This window comes from Pelophylax lessonae (assembly GCF_965119305.1).
Source record: "Pelophylax lessonae genome assembly, chromosome: 7".
NCBI classification, from domain to species: Eukaryota; Metazoa; Chordata; class Amphibia; order Anura; family Ranidae; genus Pelophylax; species Pelophylax lessonae.
In genome coordinates this window covers 45,525,760-45,551,045 of record NC_138774.1, presented here as the reverse complement: position 1 = coordinate 45,551,045, position 25,286 = coordinate 45,525,760, and the positions used below count along the sequence as shown (strand labels likewise).

Below are 25,286 nucleotides of genomic sequence, written 5' to 3'. Positions count from 1 at the left end.
CCTTTAATCTGCAACCATGCTCTAGTGGACTTGGAGGTATGCTTGGGATCATTGTCCTGTTGAAAGGTCCAACGTCTCCCAAGCCTCAGGTTTGTGACGGACTGCATCACATTGTCATCCAATATCTCCTGGTACTGAAGAGAATTCATGGTACCTTGCACACGCTGAAGCTTCCCTGTACCTGCAGAAGCAAAACAGCCCCAAAGCATGATTGACCCCCCGCCATGCTTCACAGTAGGCAATGTGTTCTTTTCTTCATAGGCCTTGTTCTTCCTCCTCCAAACATAGCGTTGATCCATGGGCCCAAACAGTTCTAATTTTGTTTCATCAGTCCACAGAACACTATCCCAAAACTTCTGTGGTTTGTCCACATGACTTTTGGCATACTGCAGTCGACTCTTCTTATTCTTTGGAGACAGCAAGGGGGTGCGCCTGGGAGTTCTGGCATGGAGGCCTTCATTAAGCAGTGTGCGCCGTATTGTCTGAGCAGAAACTTCAGTACCCACATCTGACAAATCTTTTCTCAGTTCCTCAGCAGTCACACGGGGACTTTTCTCCACTCTACGCTTCAGGTAGCGCACAGCAGTCGAAGTCAGCATCTTCTTTCTGCCACGACCAGGTAGCGTTCCAACAGTGCCCTTTGCCTTGAATTTGCGAATGATGCTTCCTATGGTGTCTCTTGGTATTTTTAACATCTTTGCAATCTTCTTATAGCCATTGCCCTTCCTGTGAAGAGTAATCACCTCTTCTCTTGTCTTCCTGGACCATTCTCTTGACTTCACCATGTTTGTAACCACACCAGTAAATGTCTAGAAGGAGCTGAGTATCACAGTCATTTTAAAGCTGCCTAATTGGTGCTTATTAGGCTTTATTGCTGCTCCCTGACATCCACAGGTGTTTTCAATACCTGATTGAAAACACTTCAATGAACCTCTGTTCTTCAGAGTGGTCGTCTTTAAGGGGTTGAATAATTGTGTCAATGAAGAATTCACAAAAGAAACATTTACTACTGTTTTACAAAACCAATTGATGTCATTTTAGTTGCATATGGTTCTTTAAGAAGTCATTGTAGGATTTCATTCTGAATACAATTACAAATGTACACTAAATTCCCTAAAACCCTTTACAGCATTAGGGGTTGAATAATTTTGAACACAACTGTATATGGGATTGTATGGTTGTGTTTTATTTTTTGTTTTTTATTTGTTTAACTAGATAAATTGTGTATTTTTTCAACCTGACTAACAATGTAACTATGTATTAAAAAGTTGTCATGTGAATGTCTTAAGAATTCACACATGCATAAGAAATGATCACATGTATTGTTTGTAATATAATTATCTCAGCTCCGTCTAGTGGCCATATTGTGGTATTTATCAGAAATGGCTCAATAACAAATAATATGTATTATGTCCACTAGATGGAGCTGATTATCATAGGAGATAATTATATTACAAACAATACAGCAATCATTCCTTGAACCTGTGTGAATGCTTCAGACATCCGCACAGCAATGTTTTCATACATAGACTCCATAGTGTGTCTACTGCATTAAAGCTTCTGTACACTCCGTCTATACACATCACACAGCGCTGTATAGGAGGGTATTGGGAAATTTCTGTCTTCTCTTCTTCACTCATTTCATTGTAGCTTCAGTCTTCTATATTTTTAAAAAACATGAATTGAAACCCCTCATAATAATTCAGCCTGTAATTTGTATTTATTTGTTTATTAAACCAGTTTTACATTTGCAGGAATAATTAATTTAAAAGTGGCCAATACTTTTCATAATTTTGTAAACTCAATCATTTATATCAGGGGTTGCCAAACTTTCTAAATAAAGTGTCAGTTTACTGTCCATCAGACTTTAGGGGGGCCGGACTTTTGCCATTGGGAGTAAAAATTGTCCTGGCATCAGTGGGAGTAAACAGTGCACCTTTGGTATTAGGGAGAGGAATATAGCCCTGCCATTGGTGTCATTGGAAGGAATAGTGCCCCAACATTAGTATTAATGGGAGAAATAGTGCCACATTGTTGGTGTCAGTGAAAGGAATAGTAACCTATAATTGGTTTTAGTGGGAGGAATTGTACCCCATTGCTGGTATCAGTGGAAGGAAAAGTGCCCCAAGGGCCAGATAAAGGCAAGAAAAGGGCCACAGTTTGGAGACCACCGATTTATATACAAGAATCCAAAATCTTTCTAATATCTCATCTTCTCTTTATATTTATCTCTGTCAGATCCACCAGGCAATGGCCTCTCACTCGGAGTGATCATTGGAGCTGTTATTGGAATCCTTGTTCTTCTTGCTGCTATTATCGCAGTTGTTGTTTGGATAAGTAAGTATAAGGATTAGTGAATAATCATTTTTATCTGCACACTCACAATAGATTTTATTTATTTTTTAACAGGTAAACTTTTTATTGATTTTCATAATAACATACAATATACTCTCAGCATTCACCATACAGTTAGCACTTTCCAGATTCATTAGAATTGCAATTACATTACAAACAGTCTTACTTTGAAAGACAAGGATCACACACATATCACAATAAGTGTCAAGGGGTGTATCCTAATTTTTCATATCATCTCCACTACCATGTGTACATTTTATATAAAGAACCATTCATACCTTAAAGTAGTTGTAAACCCCAGTCATGGAATTTGAGCAAAGCACATATATCTGCAGTGTTTACTTATCTCTTTCCAAAGATCTAAGTGTTATTTCTCTCTGGTGCTTTGTTCCTCTGAGCATGAGTCACTTCTGACAAGTGTTCCTGACATATGAGATACATTTGTGACTGAAGGGAGAGCTCAGCAGACGGCTTGTCTATTCAGAACACAGTTCCGCTGTGTGTGGAGAGGGGTGTGTTCCTTTCCTCCAATCACCAATCAGCAAGAAAGATTTTTAACACAATCTGCCTTTTGGGGTGTAGAGAGAAGACAGCAGATATACAAGTAAAACTCATGTAGGAGGATTTGTTTCATCCCTGTGTATCATCTGAGGCTGTTCACTTCACTGGTTATGTGTGAGGGTTTACATTCACTTTAAGTTTCTAATGTGTACTGCTCTGGGTACTCTGCTCTGTCATGTCTAAGGCCTCTTTCACACGGTCCGCCTCCGTAGGCGGATCCGTGTTGCTCAGCGGGAATCGATCCGCGATCCCCGCTGAGCCGGCGGATGACAGCTCCGTCTCCGCTTGCAGAGCGGAGAGGGAGGTGTCTCAGCCCCCGCTGCCCTCTATGGGGGATTGGATGAGAGTGGACCGCCTGTCCGCTCTCATCCGATCCGATCTGATCCGATTACTGAACGGATGGAAAAATAGGGTTTCCATCCACCCAGATTTCACGTACAGGATCGGATGCGGATGGCAGCGGGTGTCAGCGGAGGTGTCTCCGCTGACATCCGCTGCCCCATAGAGCTGCATGGAGGATCCGATCAGATCCGCCTAAAAAACTGACAGGTGGATCTGATCGGACCGCCAGTGTGAAAGAGCCCATAGGGGATACAAATGAAGGTAAATAAGACACAGGGCATGGAAGGGATGAAGATAAAATAAAAATATGAGGGGGAAGATTTTATTTACTGCTATGCTGTATGTAGGATTTACACACTGGGGGTTATTTACACAAACTGGAGAGTGCAAAATCTGGTGCAACTCTGCATAGAATCCAATCAGCTTCCAGTTTTTACTGCCAAAGCTTAATTGAACAAGCTGAAGTTAGAAGCTGATTGGATTTGGTTATTATGCACAGCTGCACCAGATTCTGGGTTCAGCAGTTTTAGTAAATCCCCCATTGGATGTCAGTCTGTAATATGCTTTGTACAGTTTGTGTGTAAATTCAGGACTTGTGACTGTTTGCACATAGGCATGAGGTGATAAAAGGGAGATCTGGCTGGTTTTAAGATACAATTGTATGTATGTATGTGGACAATTAGTGACAGTTTTAACTAAAGCCCCGTACACACGTACCGAACGTCGGCCGACCGATCGGCCGTCTTTTGTCCCAGGGCTGTCGGTGTCTGTTGAAAAGTGCAAAGACAGCACAAGAATTTTGTCCGCCGACTACAGCCGACTGCAGAAGTGATGTCATGTGATGGTTAACTTTCCCTGTGTTTTTTCTTTTCTGAGCATGCCCAGTCTTGCAAATCTGCGGTCTGTCGGCCGAATTCTGTACTGACTGGCGAACAATCGGCCGCTCTGGTGTCGGCATACAAAAATTTTAATGCTTGCATGAAAGATTCTTGTCGGCAGAATGTGCGCTGACATCTATCGGAGGCACCATACTAACAAGCGTACAATCGGCAGATCTTTCGTCCGCCGACGTTTGTATGCCGACGATCGGTACGTGTGTACGGGCCTTTAGAATCCTTAGCGGGAGCTGATCAGCGGGTACCGCAGACTTGATGTTTGCTGTCACCTACCGGTTGCTTGGCACAGAGGCAGAACAGCAGTCTGCCAATGTAAATAAGGCAGATGGCCGTTATGTCAGTAGGAAAGGCATGGACATGGATCCATGTCTTCCCTTAGTAAAAGCACCTCCTGCACAGTACACAAACACTGGCTAGGCACACAGTTAACCTTTTGATCGCTCCTGATGTTAACACCTTTCCAGCCCATGTCATTAGTACAGTGACAGTGCACATTTTTAGCACTGATCACTGTATTAGAGTCACTGGTTCCCAAAAAAGTGCCAGTTAGTGTCCGGTTTGTCCACCGCAATATTGCAGTCCCACTATAAGTTGCTGATCACCGCCATTACTTGTAAAAGATTTTTTAAAAAATTCCATAAATATATCCCATAGTTTGTAGACGCAAATCAATCAATATACACTTATTGGGATTTCTTTTTTTTTTTTTTTTACCAAAATCATGTAGCAGAATACATATTGGCCTAAACTGATGAAGAAATTCGATTTTTTACCATTTTTTATTCGATATGTTTTATAGCAGAAAGTAAAAAATATTGGGTTTTTTTTTTTTTTTTTCAAAATTGTCTGCCTTTTTTTGTTTATAGCGCAAAAAAAATTTAGAGGTGATCAAATACCACCAAAAAAGCTCTATTTGTGGGGAAAAAGGACAAACATTTTATTTTGATACAGCGTCACACGACTGCACGATTGTTAAAGTATCACAGTGCCGTATCACAAAAAATGGGCCTGGTCATGACGGGGGGTAAATTTTCCAGAGCTGAAGTGGTTAATTGAACAAGCTGAAGTTAGAAGCTGATTCGCTACCATTCACAGCTGCACTAAATTATGCATTCTCCGGGATTAGTAAATCAACCCCTAAGCTGGCTGTATTTTATTAGGTTAGTGAAGCACTAAGCAGTGAAGCAAGGATAAGGATGTCACCCCTGGAGATGTCAGTAATGGAAGCTCCCATATCCTATCCTGAAATGTTCCCAACAAATCCAGGAACCATTTTTTGAAGTAAACCTCATTAAATTGGTCCTTAGTTTATAGTACGGGATCCTTTAGGTCCTTGCACCATTTGAATATCATTAGAGCTCTTGAGTCTCCTAAGACTTGTAGCACCTGGTCACAGCAGATTCTGTAGTCATGCCCCGCCCACTGCCTTCCCATCCCATGCCTTCCTATTGGCCAGTGAGACAGCTAATAACATTTTTGGCCAACATAAATGCATGAGAGATAGGAAAAAGAAACCCAGAATGTGACTATGAAAGCTTCATTAACCACTTCTGAACCGGAAGGATTTGCCCCCTTAATGACCAGGCTCTTCGTTACTTTAATGGACAATTGCGCGGTCGTGCGATGCTGTACTCCAATAAAATTGATGTCCTTTTTTTCCCACAAATAGAGCTTTATTTTGGTGGTATTTGATCACCTGTGCGATTTTTATTTTTTGCGCTATAAACAAAAAAAGAGCCACAATTCTGGAAAAAAAAACAATATTTCTCTTACGTCCTCTGACAGTCGCCGCCCACTCATACAGTCTTCAATGGGTATTGACCTTTTATCCACAGGAGCAAGCTAGGCATAATACTTGTTAAAAACAAAGCAATTTACATAGACACACCTACAGGGGGCTGTCCCTCAGGTCCAGTACCCCCGGCTAGCCTCATTCCCAATTCAGTTTGTCTTCTGCCTAGTAAGGAGTAAGATAGGCTTCCCTGTAATGGGGCTACATGTCTCAGCCTTTCTTCTGTTTTATTACTTTTATTTTCTGCAAATGCGTTTTTCTTTGCACTACTAGCTTTTTATTTGTTTCTGCGCTTAGTTTGTCGGATCTTCGGAAGACTACAGCGTTTGCGGAGCTGGGAATCGGACTGGTCGTCCTGGCACTCCAGGACAGAGGATCTTATGGAATCCCAGCCCGCCATCGAGCGTTTAGCAGGCTATGCGTATGCCCTGGCCTAGCAAACGACCTGCCCCTGTCCTCAGGGGCAAAAGCCCGCGAGGTGGCTACCTCGCCGGGATGCCTCAACATGCGGTTTTGACCGTGCGACGAATCCTATTTCGGCTGACGGCTCCCCCGCCATCTGGGGTGGGGGGGTTCCCGCGATATTGAGGCGCCCACGCCATATGGAGCGGTAAGTAACCTCTGTGTGGGGCCTCTGTTTGGGGATGACAGTCTGCATATGTCTGTGCTCTCCCCTCATGTCTGTGTCCGGGACGCGCATCCCTCCCGGTCCCTGCGGGGGCTTCTAGGCACATGTATCGCCGTGTGAGTGTTTGTGGGGGTCCCTATCCCTGTCCGCTTTATTAGTGTGTTTGGGGGTGCAGACATGGCGGTGCGGACCGCTGCGGTGCAAAAAAACGCGGGTCCGCCATTTTGGGTATGGGCAGCTGCTCTGGCCTCACTGTGGGCACTTTCTGCAGCTCTCTATGTAGTGTTTTTGGTGCCTTCGGGCGCCATCTTGTGTGTGGCAAGGTGTTCTTCTTTGCACAGGTTTGGCGGGCATTTTCCTGGAGCCTCCCAGTCAGATGCATTGGCAACCATTTTCCCTTAGACCAGTTCCTGTTCAGCCTCTAGCGGATGACATCACTTCCTTTACTGTATGCAGAGATCGTTTCCAGCAGCGTGGTAACAATTCTGGGGGCTCTTTTTTCTGGTTTTGGGGAATATTCTTCTGTTTTCAATGCTTTTCCCATCTCAGGGGGGGTACCTTAGTGTGATCCCTATTACGGTGGGTCGCCACAATTGCGTCTTAAAGGGCCAGCGCCATAGTATGTTTCTCATGGAGTCCCAGGACTGCATATTCCCCCCAGCCTTGGTGAATGATTCAGGTACTCCTGAATCTTCATTTTCTCTTGCTGCTGCACTTGCGACTTTAGCGTCCAAGGTGGATTTATTGATGTCAGAGCGGGGTTCTAGAAAAAGACCTGGGTTCTCACTATCCTCTGAATCTGAGTCTGATATGGTTGCCCTGGACAGTTTACTCCTTAAGGGTCTCAGTCCTTTCATTCTGATGGGGAGGTGGGGAAGAGGATGGGGATGATTCTTCCCCTGAAGCGGCTAAAGGACGCGCTGCTGTGTCTGCGCTTATTGCTTCGGTTAAGGACACACTACATTTAGACGATGAGCCCAACCCACCGGGTAAGCAGTCTTCCCTTGGGACTCGCAGAACCGTAAAAGCGTCACGGGTGTTCCCTTGTCCCGCTGAGTTTCACGAAACGGTGAACGAACAATGGCGTAATTTAAAGCGCCCTTTTGTGGTACCAAAACGGTTTCAATTCCGTTACCCTTTCGCTTCTCCTACGGATTCGCGATGGACTGTGTCCCATAAGGTGGATCACACGGTGTCCAGGTTAAACAAGGCCACTCTCATGCCCCCGGAGGATTCTCCAGTGTTCAGGGACCCTACGGATAGGTGGGTGGAATCTCTTACTCGCCACGCTTAGATGGTGGCGGGTTCTTTGCTGAAGCCCATCTTCGCCTCTGGTATGGTCTCTCAGGCTGTGACTGATTGGGCCCAGGTGCTCAAACGCACTCTTGAGGCGGATTCCACCCCTCCGACTACTGTGGAGGTGGTGGAGCAGATGCGTCTGGCGGTTTTGTACCTGTGTGAAGCGGCCTTGGATGAGGCTCTTCTAGTGGCACGGCTGTCTGGTGCTCAAGAGCTGGTCGGCTGACCAGACTTCCAGAAAGACAGTGTCTGACATCCCTTATGCGGGGAATCGTCTTTTTGGGGACTCCCTGGACGAGTTGGTGATGGGGGTCACTGGGGGCAAGAGCACTCTGCTGCCCCAGAACCCCAAGGGTAAGTTTTTCCACGGTAAGCGGGGCCCTTATTTTAAACCATATCAGGGGTCCTTTCGTGCCTTCAAGGCACAGGACAAGGGGAAACCCTTTAAGGGCCTGGGTGGTCAGAGGAAGCCCTGGGCGGGCAAACTAAAATCCACCCACGCTGGCCCGGCGGGTCCTTCCACCTAAACCTGAAGGGACGCCCTCACCCATTCCAGGGGTGGGGGGACGTCTGCGAGGTTTTCTTGAGCCTTGGCTGCTCCGGATTCCGGACAGGGGGGTTCAGGAAATCATTCGATCAGGATACAAGATCGAATTCCTTTCGCGTCCAGCGGACAGATTTTTTTCCCTCAACTCTTCATTTGACCCCAGATCGGTTGCACGATCTTCTTCGGGCGGTTCAGGATCTCCTCGCCCAGGGGGTGGTAGTCCCGGTGCCTCATCGGGACAGGTCTCGGGGGTTTTTACTCGAATCTGTTCACGGTGCCCAGAAAGGAGGGCAAGGTACGTCTGATTCTGGACTTGAAAGCTCTGAACCGCTTTGTGCGGGTTCAAAAGTTCCGCATTGAATCCCTCCGTTCGGTGGTGGCCTCTTTAAGCCCGGGAGATTTCCTGGCTTCCATCGATCTCTAGGATGCGTTTTTACACATCCCCATATTCGGGGGTCATCAGAGGTACCTCCGATTCGCACCAAGGGTGTTTACCAAAGTGCTGGCTCCTGTTCTGGCCCTGTTGCGGGTGCCGGGGATTGTGATCTTGGGATATCTGGACGATCTCCTGTTAAGATCAAGTGCCAGCCTGAGTCTATTACGCGATCTGTTAACTACCGTTCAGACTCTCCAGGAGTTCGGGTGGACCGTCAACGTTCAGAAGTCGACCTTGTCCCCTTCTATTCGTCTCCCTTATCTGGGAATGGTCCTGGACTCTGCCCAAGCAAAAGTCTTTCTACCGGAGGACAAGCTCCGGACTCTGCTGGACGAGGTCAGGTCCCTCCGGGACAAGGATTCCTCGTCACTCAGGCCTGCATGCGGTCCCTGGGGTTGATGGTGTCAGCCTTCGAGGCAATACCGTTTGCACTGTTCCACACGCGATCTCTTCAAGCAGAGATCTTGGCCAGATGGGACAGGTATCCTCAATCCTTGGAAAGGAGGATATCTCTGAGTCGCCAAGTCAGAGAGGATCTTCTCTGGTGGCTCCAGTCCCCGGCTCTGGCGGAGGGGACACCCTTCCGGCCGTTGTTGTGGACGGTAATCACCACGGGTACCAGCCTGTCCGCCTGGGGTGGCGTTCTGGGCATTCTGTCTGCCCAGGGCACTTGGTCGGAGGAGGTAACCTCCCTGCCGATGAACATGTTGGAACTGCGAGCGATCAGACTGTGCTTGCTCCATTGGTCGGATCATCTTCGGGGCTGCCCTGTGCGGGTCCAGACGGACAACGCCACTGCGGTGGCTTACATAAATCACCAAGGGGGCACCAGGAGTGCCCGGGCGGCCCAGGAAGTGACCAAAATTCTGTCTTGGGCCAAGACGCACGTCCCGGCAATTTCGGCAGTTCACATTCCAGGTGTGGAGAATTGGCAGACTGATTATCTGAGCCGCCAGACCCTGGACCAGGGAGAATGGTCCCTACACCCGGAGGTGTTTCAGATGCTGTGTGCGAGATGGGGAACCCCGAATGTGGATCTGTTTGCATCTCGGCTAAACAACAAGGTGGGAAGGTTCGTGGCAAGAACGCGCGGTCCTCCGGCAGTCGCATCAGATGCGCTGGTGGTGCCTTGGAATCAGTATCGCCTGATTTATGCCTTCCCTCCGATTCAGTTGTTGTCCAGGTTCCTTCGCTGGTTGGTCTCGGAACCGAAGTTGGTGATTCTGGTGGCCCCAGACTGGCCGCGCCGGTCATGGTACGCGGACATCATACAACTGGTCGTCGAGCCTCCGTGGCGATTCCCATTACGGGACGATCTGCTGTCTCAGGGGCCGATCTTCCATCCTGCTTTACAGTCGCTGGCTTCAACGGCGTGGCTGTTGAAAGCCAGGTCTTGAGAGATCGGGGTCTCTCGTCGGCGGTCATTCCTACCCTGTTCAAGGCTAGGAAGGCCTCATCCGGTATGATTTATTACCGTTCCTGGAAGGCTTATTTTGCCTGGTGTGAATCCAGGGGCATTCATCCTCGCTCCTTTTCGTGGCGAGGGTGTTAGCCTTCCTGCAATCTGGTGTGGACCAGCGCCTTGCGTTGACCACGATTAAGGGCCAGTTATCTGCTCTGGCGATCCTTTTTCAGCGCCCCTTGGCGTCTAATTCTTTGATACGCACCTTTGTTCAAGGAGTGCGTCATTTGGCTCCTCCTCGGAGAGCACCTTTACCTGCTTGGGACTTGAACATGGTTCTGTCCGTTTTGCATCGTCCTCCCTTTGAAAGCATCAGGGAATTTTCTCTGCCTCTGCTGTCATGGTAGGTTGCCTTTCTGGTGGCGATCACATCTGCCCGCAGAGTGTCAGAGTTGGCGGCCCTGTCTTGTCGCACCCCTTACCTGGTGGTTCATAGGGATAAGGTGGTCTTGCGACCTAACCAATCCTTCCTTCCTAAGGTGGTTTCTGATTTTCACCTTAATGAGGATATGGTCTTACCTTCGCTGTGTGCGTATCCTGCGCATCCTAAGGAGTTTTCTTTACATTCCTTGGATGTAGTCCAGGCGATCAGGGTGTACTGTCGTCCACTGAATCCTTCAGAAAGTCGGATTCTCTTTTTTGTCCTTCCGGTGGGACTTCAGAAGGGTACGGCTGCGTCTGCGGCGACCGTTTCAAGATGGCTCAGACAGACGATTGTACAGGCCTGTTCAATTAGGGAACGGGTACCGCCCTTCCCTGTCAAGGCACACTCTACCAGAGCGGTGAGTGCGTCATGGGCTTTCCGACCTCAGGCTTCGGTGGCCAGGTGTGCAAGGCTGCGACTTGGTCGTCCGTGCACAACTTTTCCAAATTTTACAAACTTGATGTTTTGGCATCAGCGGATGCCTCCTTTGGCCGCAAAGTTCTGTGTGCGGCAGTGCTTTGAGGGGGCCCTGGCTTTGCCGGTCCCTGTCTGTTGGGGTTGTTTTCCCCTTGTTTATTTGCTTTCCTGGGTTGTTGTTTCAGTTGAGCTTTTCTGTTGCCCAGAGGGTTTACCTTTCTGTTCAGATAAGGTTCCTTTCTCTGACCTGGGTGCTGTGTTGCCTTTGTGATGGTTGCGCTTCCCACCCCTACACTGCTTTGGGACATCCCATTGGTGAAGACTGTATGAGTGGGCGGCGGCTGTCAGAGGACATAAGAGAAAACGGAATTTTTGTAAAATCTTACTGTAAAATTCCTTTCTCTGAGTCCTCTGACAGTCGCCGCCCTCGCCCCTCTTTGGGGTTCATGGACTCTCTACTGCTTGCTACCAAACTGAATTGGGAATGAGGCTAGCCGGGGGTATTGGACCAGAGGGACAGCCCCCTGTAGGTGTGTCTATGTAAATTGCTTTGTTTTTAACAAGTCTTATGCCTAGCTTGCTCCTGTGGATAAGAGGTCAATACCCATTGGTGAAGACTGTATGAGTGGGCGGCGACTGTCAGAGGACTCTGAGAAAGGAATTTTACGGTAAGATTTTACAAAAATTCAGTTTTTTCACTTTTTAAAAATCAAAATTTTTTAACATTTTAGGCCAATTTGTATTCTGCTACATATTTTTGGTAAAAAAAAATCACAATAAGTGTATTTTGATTGGTTTGCGCAAAAGGTATTGCGTCTGCTAACTACAGGAAAGATTTATGTCATTTTTATTGTTTTTTTTTTTTTACTAGTAATGGCGGCGATCTACGATTTTTTTTTTTTTGCGGGACTGCGACATTGCGGCAGACAGATTAGACCCCTGACTGACATTTTTGACACTTTTGGGGGGACCAGTGACATTACTACAGTAATCAGTGCTATAAATATGCACTGTTACTGTAATAATGACACTGGCAGGGAAGGGGTTAACACTGTGGGTGATCAAGGGGTTAAAAGTGTACCTAGGGGCGTGTTTCTAACTGTAGGGGGGGCGTGGTTTGTGAAATGACCATAGAGACATGTGTTCCTATATAGAAGGATCACAGGCACTCTGTGATCATTGCAGGGAGAAGAACGGTCGGCTGTGTTTACAATAGCCGACCGTTGTTGTTCTCTCAGTGGGGAGCGATCGCGGCTGTCAGGCGGCATTCGAAGCCACCTGCCCGCTGCATCGGCTTCCCCGCTCAGTGGCTCACACACGCCCCCTAGCCTCCTGGGTGCGACCGACGCATACCTACGTCGGTTTGCCCAGGAGCAGCTGCCTGCTGCAGTATAACTGCGGCGGGCAGTCGTAAAGTGGTTAAGGCCGGGTTCACACTTAATACAGATGCGGCTCACAGCAGGGGTCCGGTGCATCCCTGTTCTCCATTTCAGGGATGAATCAGGCCTGAATTTTCGCCTGAATTCAGACCTGAAATGGACCCGAAGACATACAGGTCTCCTGTGCAATCCGCTCCGCAGATGCCCCGTAGATGTGAGAATCGGCTCCATTGAGTGCCGGGCACATTCTACTGTCATGTGAATTGGATCTGAGGAAACCCACATCCAATTCACACCAGTGTGAACCCGGCTTACTGGTTATATAAGGCCTTCTATATACTTGGGGCCAGCAGGCAGTAATACCAGGCTGTTGAGCAGTGTTTTTACCACTCCCTGACCGCCCCTTTATCCTAACACAATGGCAGGAGGGGGGTGTACCAATGCCGCAGCCACAGTGCTTTGCATCATGGGCATAGCAAAAAAATCATCCCTCCTCACAACACATTGAAGGTAATGACACAACCCTGCAGCTCTGTACATTGCACACAGTTTTGGTGCAGTGGTGCAGGCTCTGGGTTAAAACATAACACCTCATATCCACCTATCAGATGCCCTCTGAAAAGCATTCCACTGTGGATCGTTCTTCAGATGTTGGCAGAAGTGTAAATGAGCCCTAATACTTTAACAAGGAGTTTGAGAATTTCTGAGCCAAATAAAGTTAATCTGAGACTTAGAACAGGAACCTGCTTTATGAAATGGGGACCAGATTAACAGAGAAAGATCCACATCCAAAGAAAGGTCCACATATTGAAGGATTTTTAAAATCTGCTGACTTACAAGGAGTTGGGTCCAACAAGTTGTATGCCACCACATGGACTTTTATATTCACTATTTGCAGTTGCAAAGAGTGCCGGGAGTACAGCTATAACTATACTGGAAGCGCTCTGGCAGGAGTGATGCAGTTGCTGTGTGCCCACCCCTCCTCTCCACTATCCATTCACAGAAAACTTTGTAGTTTGTGAATGGGTTCATATTATACAAAGTCTTCCATGACTGAACAAGAGGAGAGGAGGGACAAAGAGAGTGTCTGCATACAATTCTGCAGATTCTATATCTGAGATCCGAAGGTCCAGCATTGGAGTGTCAAAACCATAGTGATAGCTGTACTCCCAGTGCTAAGTATAACTGTATATTGTAAATAAAAGAGATAAGTCCATGAGGTGGCATTCACCTCGTTGGACTCGGCCCCTTAATAAGCCAGCAGCTTTTTAAAACTGCTGAAATCCCTGAATTTCTTCAGTAAACAAACCTGAGGACACGTGTCTTCCTCTGCAACAAGAGAAAACAGCCAGAAAATGAAGCCACTTTTTTGGAGCATTGCTTAATCCACTCCTGGGATTTCTGCAGTTATGTCCAAAGTATTACAATTATTAAAGCCCAACCATCATATAGCAGAGCAAAGCAGGAAGCAGAGTCGGAATATATAATGGACGCCTATGGCTGCCCCATGTACAAAATTACCAAAACAATGATAATTGTGTTTTTCAACTATTGTATATTGTCTGGTAGAAATTATTTAAAATGCAGTTTATGGGTTGCAGTTCTATTTTTTGGTTCCTAACTCCATGTCTTCATATTTCAGAGAAGAACAAGGCTGGCTACAGAAGCACCAACAGTGAGTAATGTTTGCTGTATTCCTCTGTGTAGTATTTTATATTATTATGATTTGTAGAATGTAATCTTTATATAGAATTTTATAAGGATCCTCTAAGCCTGATACACAATTTATTCCAGACTGCAATGATAACCTCCTCATTATTGTTATTAGTGATTTCCATACACTCTAATGTCACACAAAGTACAGAAAGAAGGGAAAGTTCTCCTGGGCCATTCTGTTTAGGGATGAGGAATGACCTTATTGGCCTTCTATTGTTACCTGGACCTGTTTGTTGTATTTTATGCTGTTTCTCACCAGTCAGTTGGACGGCTTTTGGAGATCCTGTGATAAAGACAATAGATCCTGTGTGCTGTACTGTATGACTAAGAAAATAGGTTTTTCTACCTGTAAAATCAGTTTCTGGGAGTACAGTACCGGACACAGGCCCCTCCCCTGTTCTCATATCCCTATTGCTTGCTACAAAACTGAGGCCAGCTGGTAGTGGGCGGGGTTATATAGGGGATCCAATAACAATCCCCTGCACATAAGTGTCATAGTCCAACAAGAAAAGTCTCTTATAGTAGATATGGATAATCCCCTTGGAGTCTTGCTGCCCTCTAGGACTGGGGTTGTCCTCAGAGACTCTGTGGTAATAGATAATCACAGAGGGTGCACTGGCCTAGTGTATTATCCAACACCATTTTTATTAACAGTAAGACCAAATAAATATCTACTCACAAACATATGTGGTTAAAACACCCATCAGGCTACTGATCATGGCTCCACTCTCCCAGGCTGGCCAAAGACTCGAGCCAGGGCTGGCCCAAGACATTTTCCTGCCCGGGTCCGAGAATGAAATGCTGCCCCCCCCCCCAAAAAAAAAAAAAATTCACGCCCTCCAAGTGGCCCCCACATTCTATAGGATTATGAAAGCAGTCAGTGGAGTGTGAGTGTGTACGGAGTGACAGCAAGAGCAGGACAGAGCAGTAGACACTGGGCAGATGAGCGCACTAGGCTTTCTACTGTTTATAGTGCCACAGTGCCCTACAAGGCTGCGAACATGGAACATGGTACAGGAGAATGCAGTGCTGCGGGCATGGTACAGGAGAATGCGGGTCTGCGGGCATGGTGCATGAGAATGCGGGGCTGTGGGCATGGTACAGGAGAATGCAGGGTGCAGGCATGGTGCATGAGAATGCAGGGCTGTGGGCATGGTGCAGGACAGTGGCGTCACTAGGGTTGGTGTCACCTGGTGCGGTAAAACATGGTGTCACCCCCCCCCCCCCTATATTTGGGCCGGGCAGCAGCTCAGCGTTCAAGTTTTTTGAAGCAGGTTGCGACGGTCAATAAGGCCTACAGGATAGCAGGTTAGGCACTTCCTAATGGCTCAGTCCCTAGGAGCGGTAACGGATAATGGCTGACAGGCCATCCTGCCAGACCCAGCAAAATTGCAGCAGTGATCCCTCCGGTTATACGTTCGCTTCCTCTGGGTTAACCAGGCTGACTTTGGTCAGTAGTGTAGCCCATCTGTACCCTGGCAGTGACACAGTCTTTCTCTCTCTGGTGGTGCTGGGAAGTGTGGCCCTCTCTCTGGTAGTGCTGGGCAGTATGGCTCTCTCTGACTAACCCCAGCACAGTCCTCTTTATGGTGGAGCACTCACTCCCTCAGCTTTTTCCCAGGTTCCCAGTCCTCAATCTCTCCCCCTAGCAGAGTGCATTCTGGGGGCTGTGGTCTGCTCCCTGTGGACAACAAATGGGGCCACCTATCTTCCGGGACTACATGTCCCATGATGCCCCCTAGTCTCTTCTGATTGGCCCTCCGCGGTGGCCAGCGTGAAGGGAAACAGACCGGGCAGTAAGCTGGGCGGCAATCAGATGAGAGCCGCTCTCTCTTCTCCTGCACTGCTGACAGGAGAAAAGAGGGGGGAAGTGGGGAAATTAAACTGACAGCCCGCAGATCGCTACCTGTTCTCTGGTGACTGAGCGAGGAAAAGAGCCTGTTGTCACTGCTTAATCATACCTCCCAACTTTGTGTAACTCAGTGTAGGGGTAAGGAAAGGGCAAAATTCCTCCCACATACAAGAGATGGTCAGAGACTACAGACATGATACAAGAGATGGTCAGAGACTACAGACATGATACAAGAGACTGTCAGAGACTGCGGACATTATACAGGAGACAGACAGAGACTGCGGACATTATACAGGAGACGGACAGAGACTGCGGACATTATACAGGAGACGGACAGAGACTGCGGACATTATACAGGAGACGGACAGAGACTGCGGACATTATACAGGAGACGGACAGAGACTGCGGACATTATACAGGAGACGGACAGAGACTGCGGACATTATACAGGAGACGGACAGAGACTGCGGACATTATACAGGAGACGGACAGAGACTGCGGACATTATACAGGAGACGGTCAGAGACTGCGGACATTATACAGGAGACGGACAGAGACTGCGGACATTATACAGGAGACGGTCAGAGACTGCGGACATTAAACAGGAGACGGACAGAGACTGCGGACATTATACAGGAGACGGTCAGAGACTGCGGACATTATACAGTAGACGGTCAGAGACTGCGGACATTATACAGGAGACGGACAGAGACTGCGGACATTATACAGGAGACGGACAGAGACTGCGGACATTATACAGGAGACGGACAGAGACTGCGGACATTATACAGGAGACGGACAGAGACTGCGGACATTATACAGGAGACGGACAGAGACTGCGGACATTATACAGGAGACGGTCAGAGACTGCGGACATTATACAGGAGACGGTCAGAGACTGCGGACATTATACAGGAGACGGACAGAGACTGCGGACATTATACAGGAGACGGACAGAGACTGCGGACATTATACAGGAGACGGACAGAGACTGCGGACATTATACAGGAGACGGACAGAGACTGCGGACATTATACAGGAGACGGTCAGAGACTGCGGACATTATACAGGAGACGGTCAGAGACTGCGGACATTATACAGGAGACGGACAGAGACTGCGGACATTATACAGGAGACGGACAGAGACTGCGGACATTATACAGGAGACGGACAGAGACTGCGGACATTATACAGGAGACGGTCAGAGACTGCGGACATTATACAGGAGACGGACAGAGACTGCGGACATTATACAGGAGACGGTCAGAGACTGCGGACATTATACAGGAGACGGACAGAGACTGCGGACATTATACAGGAGACGGACAGAGACTGCGGACATTATACAGGAGAAGGACAGAGACTGCGGACATTATACAGGAGACGGACAGAGACTGCGGACATTATACAGGAGACGGTCAGAGACTGCGGACATTATACAGGAGACGGACAGAGACTGCGGACATTATACAGGAGACGGTCAGAGACTGCGGACATTATACAGGAGACGGACAGAGACTGCGGACATTATACAGGAGACGGACAGAGACTGCGGACATTATACAGGAGACGGACAGAGACTGCGGACATTATACAGGAGACGGACAGAGACTGCGGACATTATACAGGAGACGGACAGAGACTGCGGACATTATACAGGAGACGTACAGAGACTGCGGACATTATACAGGAGACGGTCAGAGACTGCGGACATTATACAGGAGACGGACAGAGACTGCGGACATTATACAGGAGACGGACAGAGACTGCGGACATTATACAGGAGACGGACAGAGACTGCGGACATTATACAGGAGACGGACAGAGACTGCGGACATTATACAGGAGATGGACAGAGACTGCGGACATTATACAGGAGACGGTCAGAGACTGCGGACATTATACAGGAGACGGACAGAGACTGCGGACATTATACAGGAGACGGACAGAGACTGCGGACATTATACAGGAGACGGACAGAGACTGCGGACATTATACAGGAGACGGTCAGAGACTGCGGACATTATACAGGAGACGGACAGAGACTGCGGACATTATACAGGAGACGGTCAGAGACTGCGGACATTATACAGGAGACGGACAGAGACTGCGGACATTATACAGGAGACGGTCAGAGACTGCGGACATTATACAGGAGACGGACAGAGACTGCGGACATTATACAGGAGACGGTCAGAGACTGCGGACATTATACAGGAGACGGACAGAGACTGCGGACATTATACAGGAGACGGTCAGAGACTGCGGACATTATACAGGAGACGGACAGAGACTGCGGACATTATACAGGAGACGGTCAGAGACTGCGGACATTATACAGGAGACGGACAGAGACTGCGGACATTATACAGGAGACGGTCAGAGACTGCGGACATTATACAGGAGACGGACAGAGACTGCGGACATTATACAGGAGACGGTCAGAGACTGCGGACATTATACAGGAGACGGACAGAGACTGCGGACATTATACAGGAGACGGTCAGTGACTGCGGACATTATACAGGAGACGGACAGAGACTGCGGACATTATACAGGAGACGGACAGAGACTGCGGACATTATACAGGAGACGGTCAGAGACTGCGGACATTATACAGGAGACGGACAGAGACTGCGGACATTATACAGGAGACGGTCAGAGACTGCGGACATTATACAGGAGACGGACAGAGACTGCGGACATTATACAGGAGACGGTCAGTGACTGCGGACATTATACAGGAGACGGACAGAGACTGCGGACATTATACAGGAGACGGACAGAGACTGCGGACATTATACAGGAGACGGTCAGAGACTGCGGACATTATACAGGAGACAGACAGAGACTGCGGACATTATACAGGGGTTGTTTGAGACTGGGAGCATGCTTCTGTAGTGTACAAGAGACTGGATGCATAGTACATGACCTATTACAGCAGCACTCTCCTAAATGTAAAATACTGTTGAAGTTCAATTTTTTTTAAGTTAAAAAGAACATGGATGATCCCTTCCAGTGATAAAGTGCCAGCAGTGGAAGGGTTACCTGCAATTTATCTGTCCCAGCTTCTCTTATCCTGACAGAGAATGCAATTCAAGCAGTGTGGTGTGCCTCCTCCCCCCTTCTGCTCTGTGTACAGTCAGGAAAGGAAGTAAACATCACAGCAAGAAGGGGAGGGGCGGCTTCAGTGTACTCCGAGTCCGTACACACAGTGACAAGAGAAGACTGCAGGCAGCTGGAGAGACATCCCGGCCAACATACAAAGTGTTGCTGCGGCGTGTAGACAACCCGCTGCCTGCACACGCTGCGGGCATTTCAGGAAGGTTGGGAGGAGGTTCAGGCTTAGGTGGTGTCACCCCTCTGGCGGGTGTCACCCGGTGCGGACCGCCCTCCCCGCACCCGCCCAGTGACGCTACTGGTGCAGGAGAATGCGGGGCTGCGGGCATCGTGCAAGAGAATGCAGTGCTGCGGGCATGGTAGAGGAGTCTGCGGGCATACTACAGGAGATGCAGTGCTGTGGGCATGTACCATGCCCACAGCACTGCATCTTCTGTAGTATGCCTGCAGCCCCGCATAATGGCAGGTAGTGTGGCTGTGTGGGGAGCAGTCTCACTTACCTGTTCCTAAAGGGCGCCTTAGGATTTAAAAATGGCACTGCCCAGCGCCAAAAAAAAAGGTCAGCGGCCTGCCTGACATGCACACTGCGCATGCGCCGCCGCCGCTTGGTAAAGTCTGTACATGCTCGGCTATTTCCGGAAATAGCCGAACGTTTACGGGCTTTTCCGAGCGGCGGCGGCGCATGCGCAGTGTGCATGTCAGGCCGGCCGCTGACCTTTTTTTTTTTTTTTTTTTTGTTTTAGCAATAGCCGAAGAAGAGGAGAGGCGGCCGGGGGTAGCCCCTCTCTAAGTGCCGCCTGGGTCCCATGACTCAAGCTCAGGGGGGTCCTCACCAGGGTCTCTTCTGGCTGATGCATTTCAAAGGTATGTCCTTCATCAGAGACAAAACCTGCTTTTAGCTCTGATGAAGGACATACCTTCGAAACACATCGGGGCTGCTCTATGCAAAACTACTGCACAGAGCAGGTAAGTAGAACATGTGTTGTATTTTTTAAAAATAAAAAAAAGACTTTAATATCACTTTAAGCAAAAAAAAAAAAAAACATGCGCTGTTAGAAATAAATATATTTGAGAAATTATTATTATTATTATTATACAGGATTTATATAGCGCCAACAGTTTGCGCAGCGCTTTACAATATGAGGGAAGAAATACAGTTACAATACAATTCAATACAGGAGGAATTAGAGGGCTCTGCTCATTAGAGCTTACAATCTATAAATGGTTTCCATCTTACTTCCTTTAAATTTTGTCATCACTGCAGTTGAAAACAAACATTGATTTTTTCCTTACTAACAATTAGAATATCAAAATAACTGGTTTAACCGGTTGCCGACCGCCGCACGACTATATACTGCGGCGGTCAGCCCCGGCCAGGCAGAGTGACGTATCGGTACGTCACTCGCCTGTCACTGACTTGCGAGCCTATAGCGGGCGGGCGCGCGCCCGCCGAGGCGCGCGCCCGCCGCGGCTCGTTCACAGGCAAGTCAGTGCGTGTGACCGGCGGACTCGATGTCCGCCGGCCACACTACGATCGCTCCTGTGAAGGGAGAAAGACAGAGCAGCTTGTGTAAACAAGCTGCCTGTCAGTTCTCCCTGTGTAAAAGTGAAGATCTGACCGTTCTACTATGTAGAACGGTTGATCTTTGCTTTAAAACCAATAGCAATGTCCCTACACAGTAGAAAGCACGCCCCTAGGACACACTTAACCCCTCCCTGTCCAATAAAGTTAACCCCTTCCCTGCCAGTGTCATTTTTGCAGTAACAGTGCATATGTATAGCACTGATTACTGCAGTAATGTCACTGGTAACCCCAAAAGTGTCAAAAATGTCAGTCAAGGGTCCGATCTGTCCGCCGCAATGTCGCAGTACCGAAAAAAAAATCGCAGATCGCCGCCATTATGCGTTAAAAAAAAAAACACCAAAAATGACAAAAATCTTTCTCTTTGTTAGTAAACGCGATAACTTTTGCGCAAACCAATCAAAATACGCTTTTTGCGATTTTTTTTACCAAACATAGGTAGCATAAAACAAATTGGCCGAAAAATGTTAAAAAATTTTGATTTTTACTTTTTTTTTTGGGGAATTTCATATAAAAAAATGTGAAAAATATTGTTATTTTTGCAAAATTTACGCTCTTTTTTTGTTTATAGCGCGTGATCAAAAAATCGCACAGGTGATCAAATACCACCAAAAGAAAGCTCTGTTTGTGGGAAAAAAAGGACGTCAAATTCGTTTAGGTACAGCATCGCACGACCACGCAATTGTCCGTTAAAGTCACGCAGTAAAAAATCGCAAAAAAACCCCTGGTCCTTTAGCAGCCAAATCCTCCGGGGCTTAAGTGGTTAATAATTGGTCTACTATTGTATACCCAGCACCAGTTCAAAATCTTTTTGTGAATGAGTAGTCAGGGGTAATATGTATTCCTTACTCATTCACATAGGTGAAGGGCTGGATATCTGAGGGCCCTCTTTTACATAGGGTTCCCCTGTTAAATTTCATTTTTAGGTATTGTACATATTTTTTTAGAGACCACACACCGCTCCAGGTCAAAATGCCTTCAAAAATCCTCACAGTAACAGCACAGGTGCAGGGTGCAGGCTCAATGTGCAAGCCATGTAGAACAAAAAAGTATGTCTGGACAGCCACACTCCAATGCAAATATTTATAAACGCGTTTCACACTACTAACAGTGCTTAATCATAGCTATGATTCAGCATTGTTAGTGTAAAATGCGTCAGCTGTCTTTGATCCGTACCCCTGTATGCTGTGGTATTTTTATCCTCTTTTCAATAAATATTTGCATTGGAGTGCGACTGTCCAGACACACTTTTTTGTTCTACACAATTTTTTTGTTTTGCCTGGGTCCCCCTTCACATCTACATGATACCCTTATCAAGGACAGTGATCTGCTATGGGATTTTTGGGGGTCCCTGTGCCATTTCCTACCAAGAAAAGCTGGCAGGGGAATGTATTTTGGAGCAAATGTTTTTTTTTTTTTTATAAAACCTGACATTTGCTTATGTACATAAGACATCTTCCACACATATTATTTAACTCTTTCACTGCCACTGACATATGCCATACATTGGCCCCAGCGGGGGTTTTATCCCACCCAGAATGTGTGTAAATCTGACAAGTCAACTGTCGGCTGTCAGATGGAAGTGATCTGGTAGCTTTACAGCTGCCCAATCACTTCCACGAATCCTGGCAACAGTCAACCCCCTCGCATATTTCACTGCCAGGTTTGCTAGATTTCACACATTCCCATTGGTGGACCTGGGACTGCCCTCCCCCCCCCCCCCCCTCTGTTTTTGTAACCCCCATCCCCACATACACGCACATAATAATATAAACACATGCGTTGAGTTTGCCTATGCATGAAAATGTCAACTGCACTACACATTCTATATAACGCCATCCATGATGGAGTGAGAGCAATGATTCTAGGCCCAATATTCACAGTTCACTCTCAACTGAAGACCTGTAAGAGCTTTTAGGGGATCAACTATAGAAAAAGTTAGGGTACCAAAGTTTGTTGCCATTTCAGGGGTGCACACAATATTATGACTTGACTTGTCTGATATCTATTTACTCAATGCAACCTTATATTTGAAATTTTATCAAAAAATTAACTCTCAAATTAACTTTAGTATAAGTTTTATTGAAATGTTGTGATTGATAAACTGTTGCGTTTAACTGACAATCACGCGGTCGTGCAACGCTGTACCCAAATAAAATTGACGTCCTTTTTTTCTCACAAATAGGGCTTTCTTTTGGTGGTATTTGATCACCTGTGCGATTTTTATTTTTTGCGCTATAAACCCAAAAAAACCGACAATTTTGAAAAAAAAAATTTGAAAATCAACATTTTTTAACATTTTAGGCCAATTTGTTTTCTGCTACATATTTTTAGTAAAAAAATCACAATAAGCGTATTTTGATTGGTTTGCACAAAAGTTATCGCGTCTACTAACTACAGAAAAGATTTATGTCATTTTTATTGTTTTGTTTTGTTTTTTTTGCTAGTAATGGCGGCGAGCTTTGATTTTTTTTTTTTTGCGGGACTGCGGTCAAACTGCGGCAAAGTCAGCTGGAAGTGGGAGCGGGTACCTGTCAAAACCAGGTAGCTGCTCTCCCCAAAAGGTGCCAAATGTGGCAGCGGAGGGGGGAAGGAGGCAAATAAGCAGGGCTTCCCCTTTTCGGTGGAGCTTCACTTTAATTAGCTTAATGTTTATGTTGGCTGTTCCTTAGGTATGTTAGTTATATTCCTGTTTATAGTTTGCATTGTATATGATAATGTGATCAGGCTCTACCTGATCCTGTGTGGTATATATTCTGTGTGAATTTACAACAAAGAGTTCAAGTTCCAGTTTGCACCTAAGATAGTGTTGTCTAGTCCTTGGATGCTCAGCCATAATACTTGGTTCCTAGGTCCAGACTGGAGGAAGCTGAATACTGACGAAAGCACCCAAGCCGGATGCTGGATGGTTCCGTCACAATTCAGATATAGCCATCTTAGTACTGTCCGTAATACTTTTTTTTTTTTTTCATTAACACACTCAATTGTTTCTATTGCAAGTGCACTAATATGGTGACATTTACCTCAAGCAAGTTAGTACTATAATAGAAGCACATGGTAATCATTACTTTATATTTTACAGCATCCGACACCGCTTCTGACAACTCCAAGGAAGTGAAGGCCTGAATGTAAGTTTTCAGTTCTCTATTAATATTCTAAATTTGTTACATTTGATTTGACACATTGCTCAAAGAAACCCAACTAGACATTGCCAACAAGAGACTGCCTCATATGTCCAAGGAAGGCTATAAATCCCATCTTTAAAAACATATGGTATTCACTGTAAAAATTGTGAACATGAAAATGTTTAACTCTCCTAAAACTGGTTGAACAAGTCAGGAGGTCCTTAAACTCAGATCTCCACCCACTTCTACCTACTAAGTCACTTGGTGGCCCCCAGATGGTCCTGGACGTCCTTCCGTGTCTGCGCTTCCCACCCATCCCCTGCAGCATGTGGGCAGCGCGCTCCGTGATCACCGAGTCCTTGGGACTCAGCTGATCACTGATCAGGGTAAAGGGCCAATGGCAGCTGATCACAGGATGTAAACAGAAGCCGGTTATCAACTTTTCTTTCCTCACAGTCAGCGTGAGGAGAGAATAATAAAGTTGATAACCTGCTTCTGTTATAGGGACATCAGCACTGATTATCAGTTTTCTAAATATCAGTGCAGTCCCAACAGTGCCAATCAGTGCCCATCAGTGTCACCTATCAGTGCCCTTTAGTGCTGCCTATCAGAGCCCTTCAGTGTCCTCCAGTGCAGCCTCTTCAGTGCCCATCAGTGAAGTTGAAAAACGACCTGTTTACAAAATATTATAGCAAACTATGATTTTTTTTTTTTCAAAGTTTTTGGTCTTTTTTTTTGTTTGTTTGTTTGTTTTGAAAAAATATAAAAACCCCAGTGGTTATTTGCTTAATGAATAGCACTTTAACCGCTTCCATACAGAGCAGTTAGACCCCCTTCCTGCCCAGACCAATTTTCAGCTTTCAGCACTCTCACACTTTGAATGACAATTGCTCAGTCATGCTACACTGTAACCAAACAAAATTTTTATCATTTTTTTCACACAAATAGAGCTTTCTTTTGGTGGTATTTGATCACAACTGGGGTTTTTTTTTTTCGTGATATAAGCAAAAAAAGAGCAAAAATTTTGCAAAAAAAACACTTTTTTTTAGTTTCTATTATAAAATTTTGCAAAAAATTAATTTTTCTTCATACATTTGGGCCAAAATTTATACTGCTACATATCTCTGGTAAAATTAACCCAAATTAGTGTATATTATTTAGTCTGTGTGAAAGTTATTGAGTCTAGAAGCTATGGTACCAATTACTGAAAATTTATCACACCAGATGTACTGATGGCCTATCTCCTTTCTTGAGGCCCTGAAATGTCAGGACAGTACAAATACCCCCCAAATGACCCCTTTTTGTAAAGTAGACAGTCCAAGGTATTTAGTAAGAGGCATGGTGAGTTTTTTG

At 46.5% G+C, this 25,286-nt stretch overlaps 1 protein-coding gene across 3 annotated transcripts in view; it reads left to right on the top strand.

Moving 5' to 3' along the window:
• LOC309560897 (class I histocompatibility antigen, F10 alpha chain-like) overlaps positions 1-25,286 on the top strand; it is a 401,810-nt gene that overhangs the window by 372,022 nt on the left and 4,502 nt on the right. For all 3 annotated transcript variants that reach the window (XM_082264587.1, XM_082264585.1, XM_082264586.1), the window contains exons 5-7: positions 2,239-2,337; positions 14,181-14,213; positions 23,891-23,936. In XM_082264587.1, coding sequence (XP_082120713.1) covers positions 2,239-2,337; positions 14,181-14,213; positions 23,891-23,934 — 176 coding nt within the window. In that variant the 3' untranslated portion in view covers positions 23,935-23,936. The remainder of the gene's footprint in view (positions 1-2,238; positions 2,338-14,180; positions 14,214-23,890; positions 23,937-25,286) is intronic.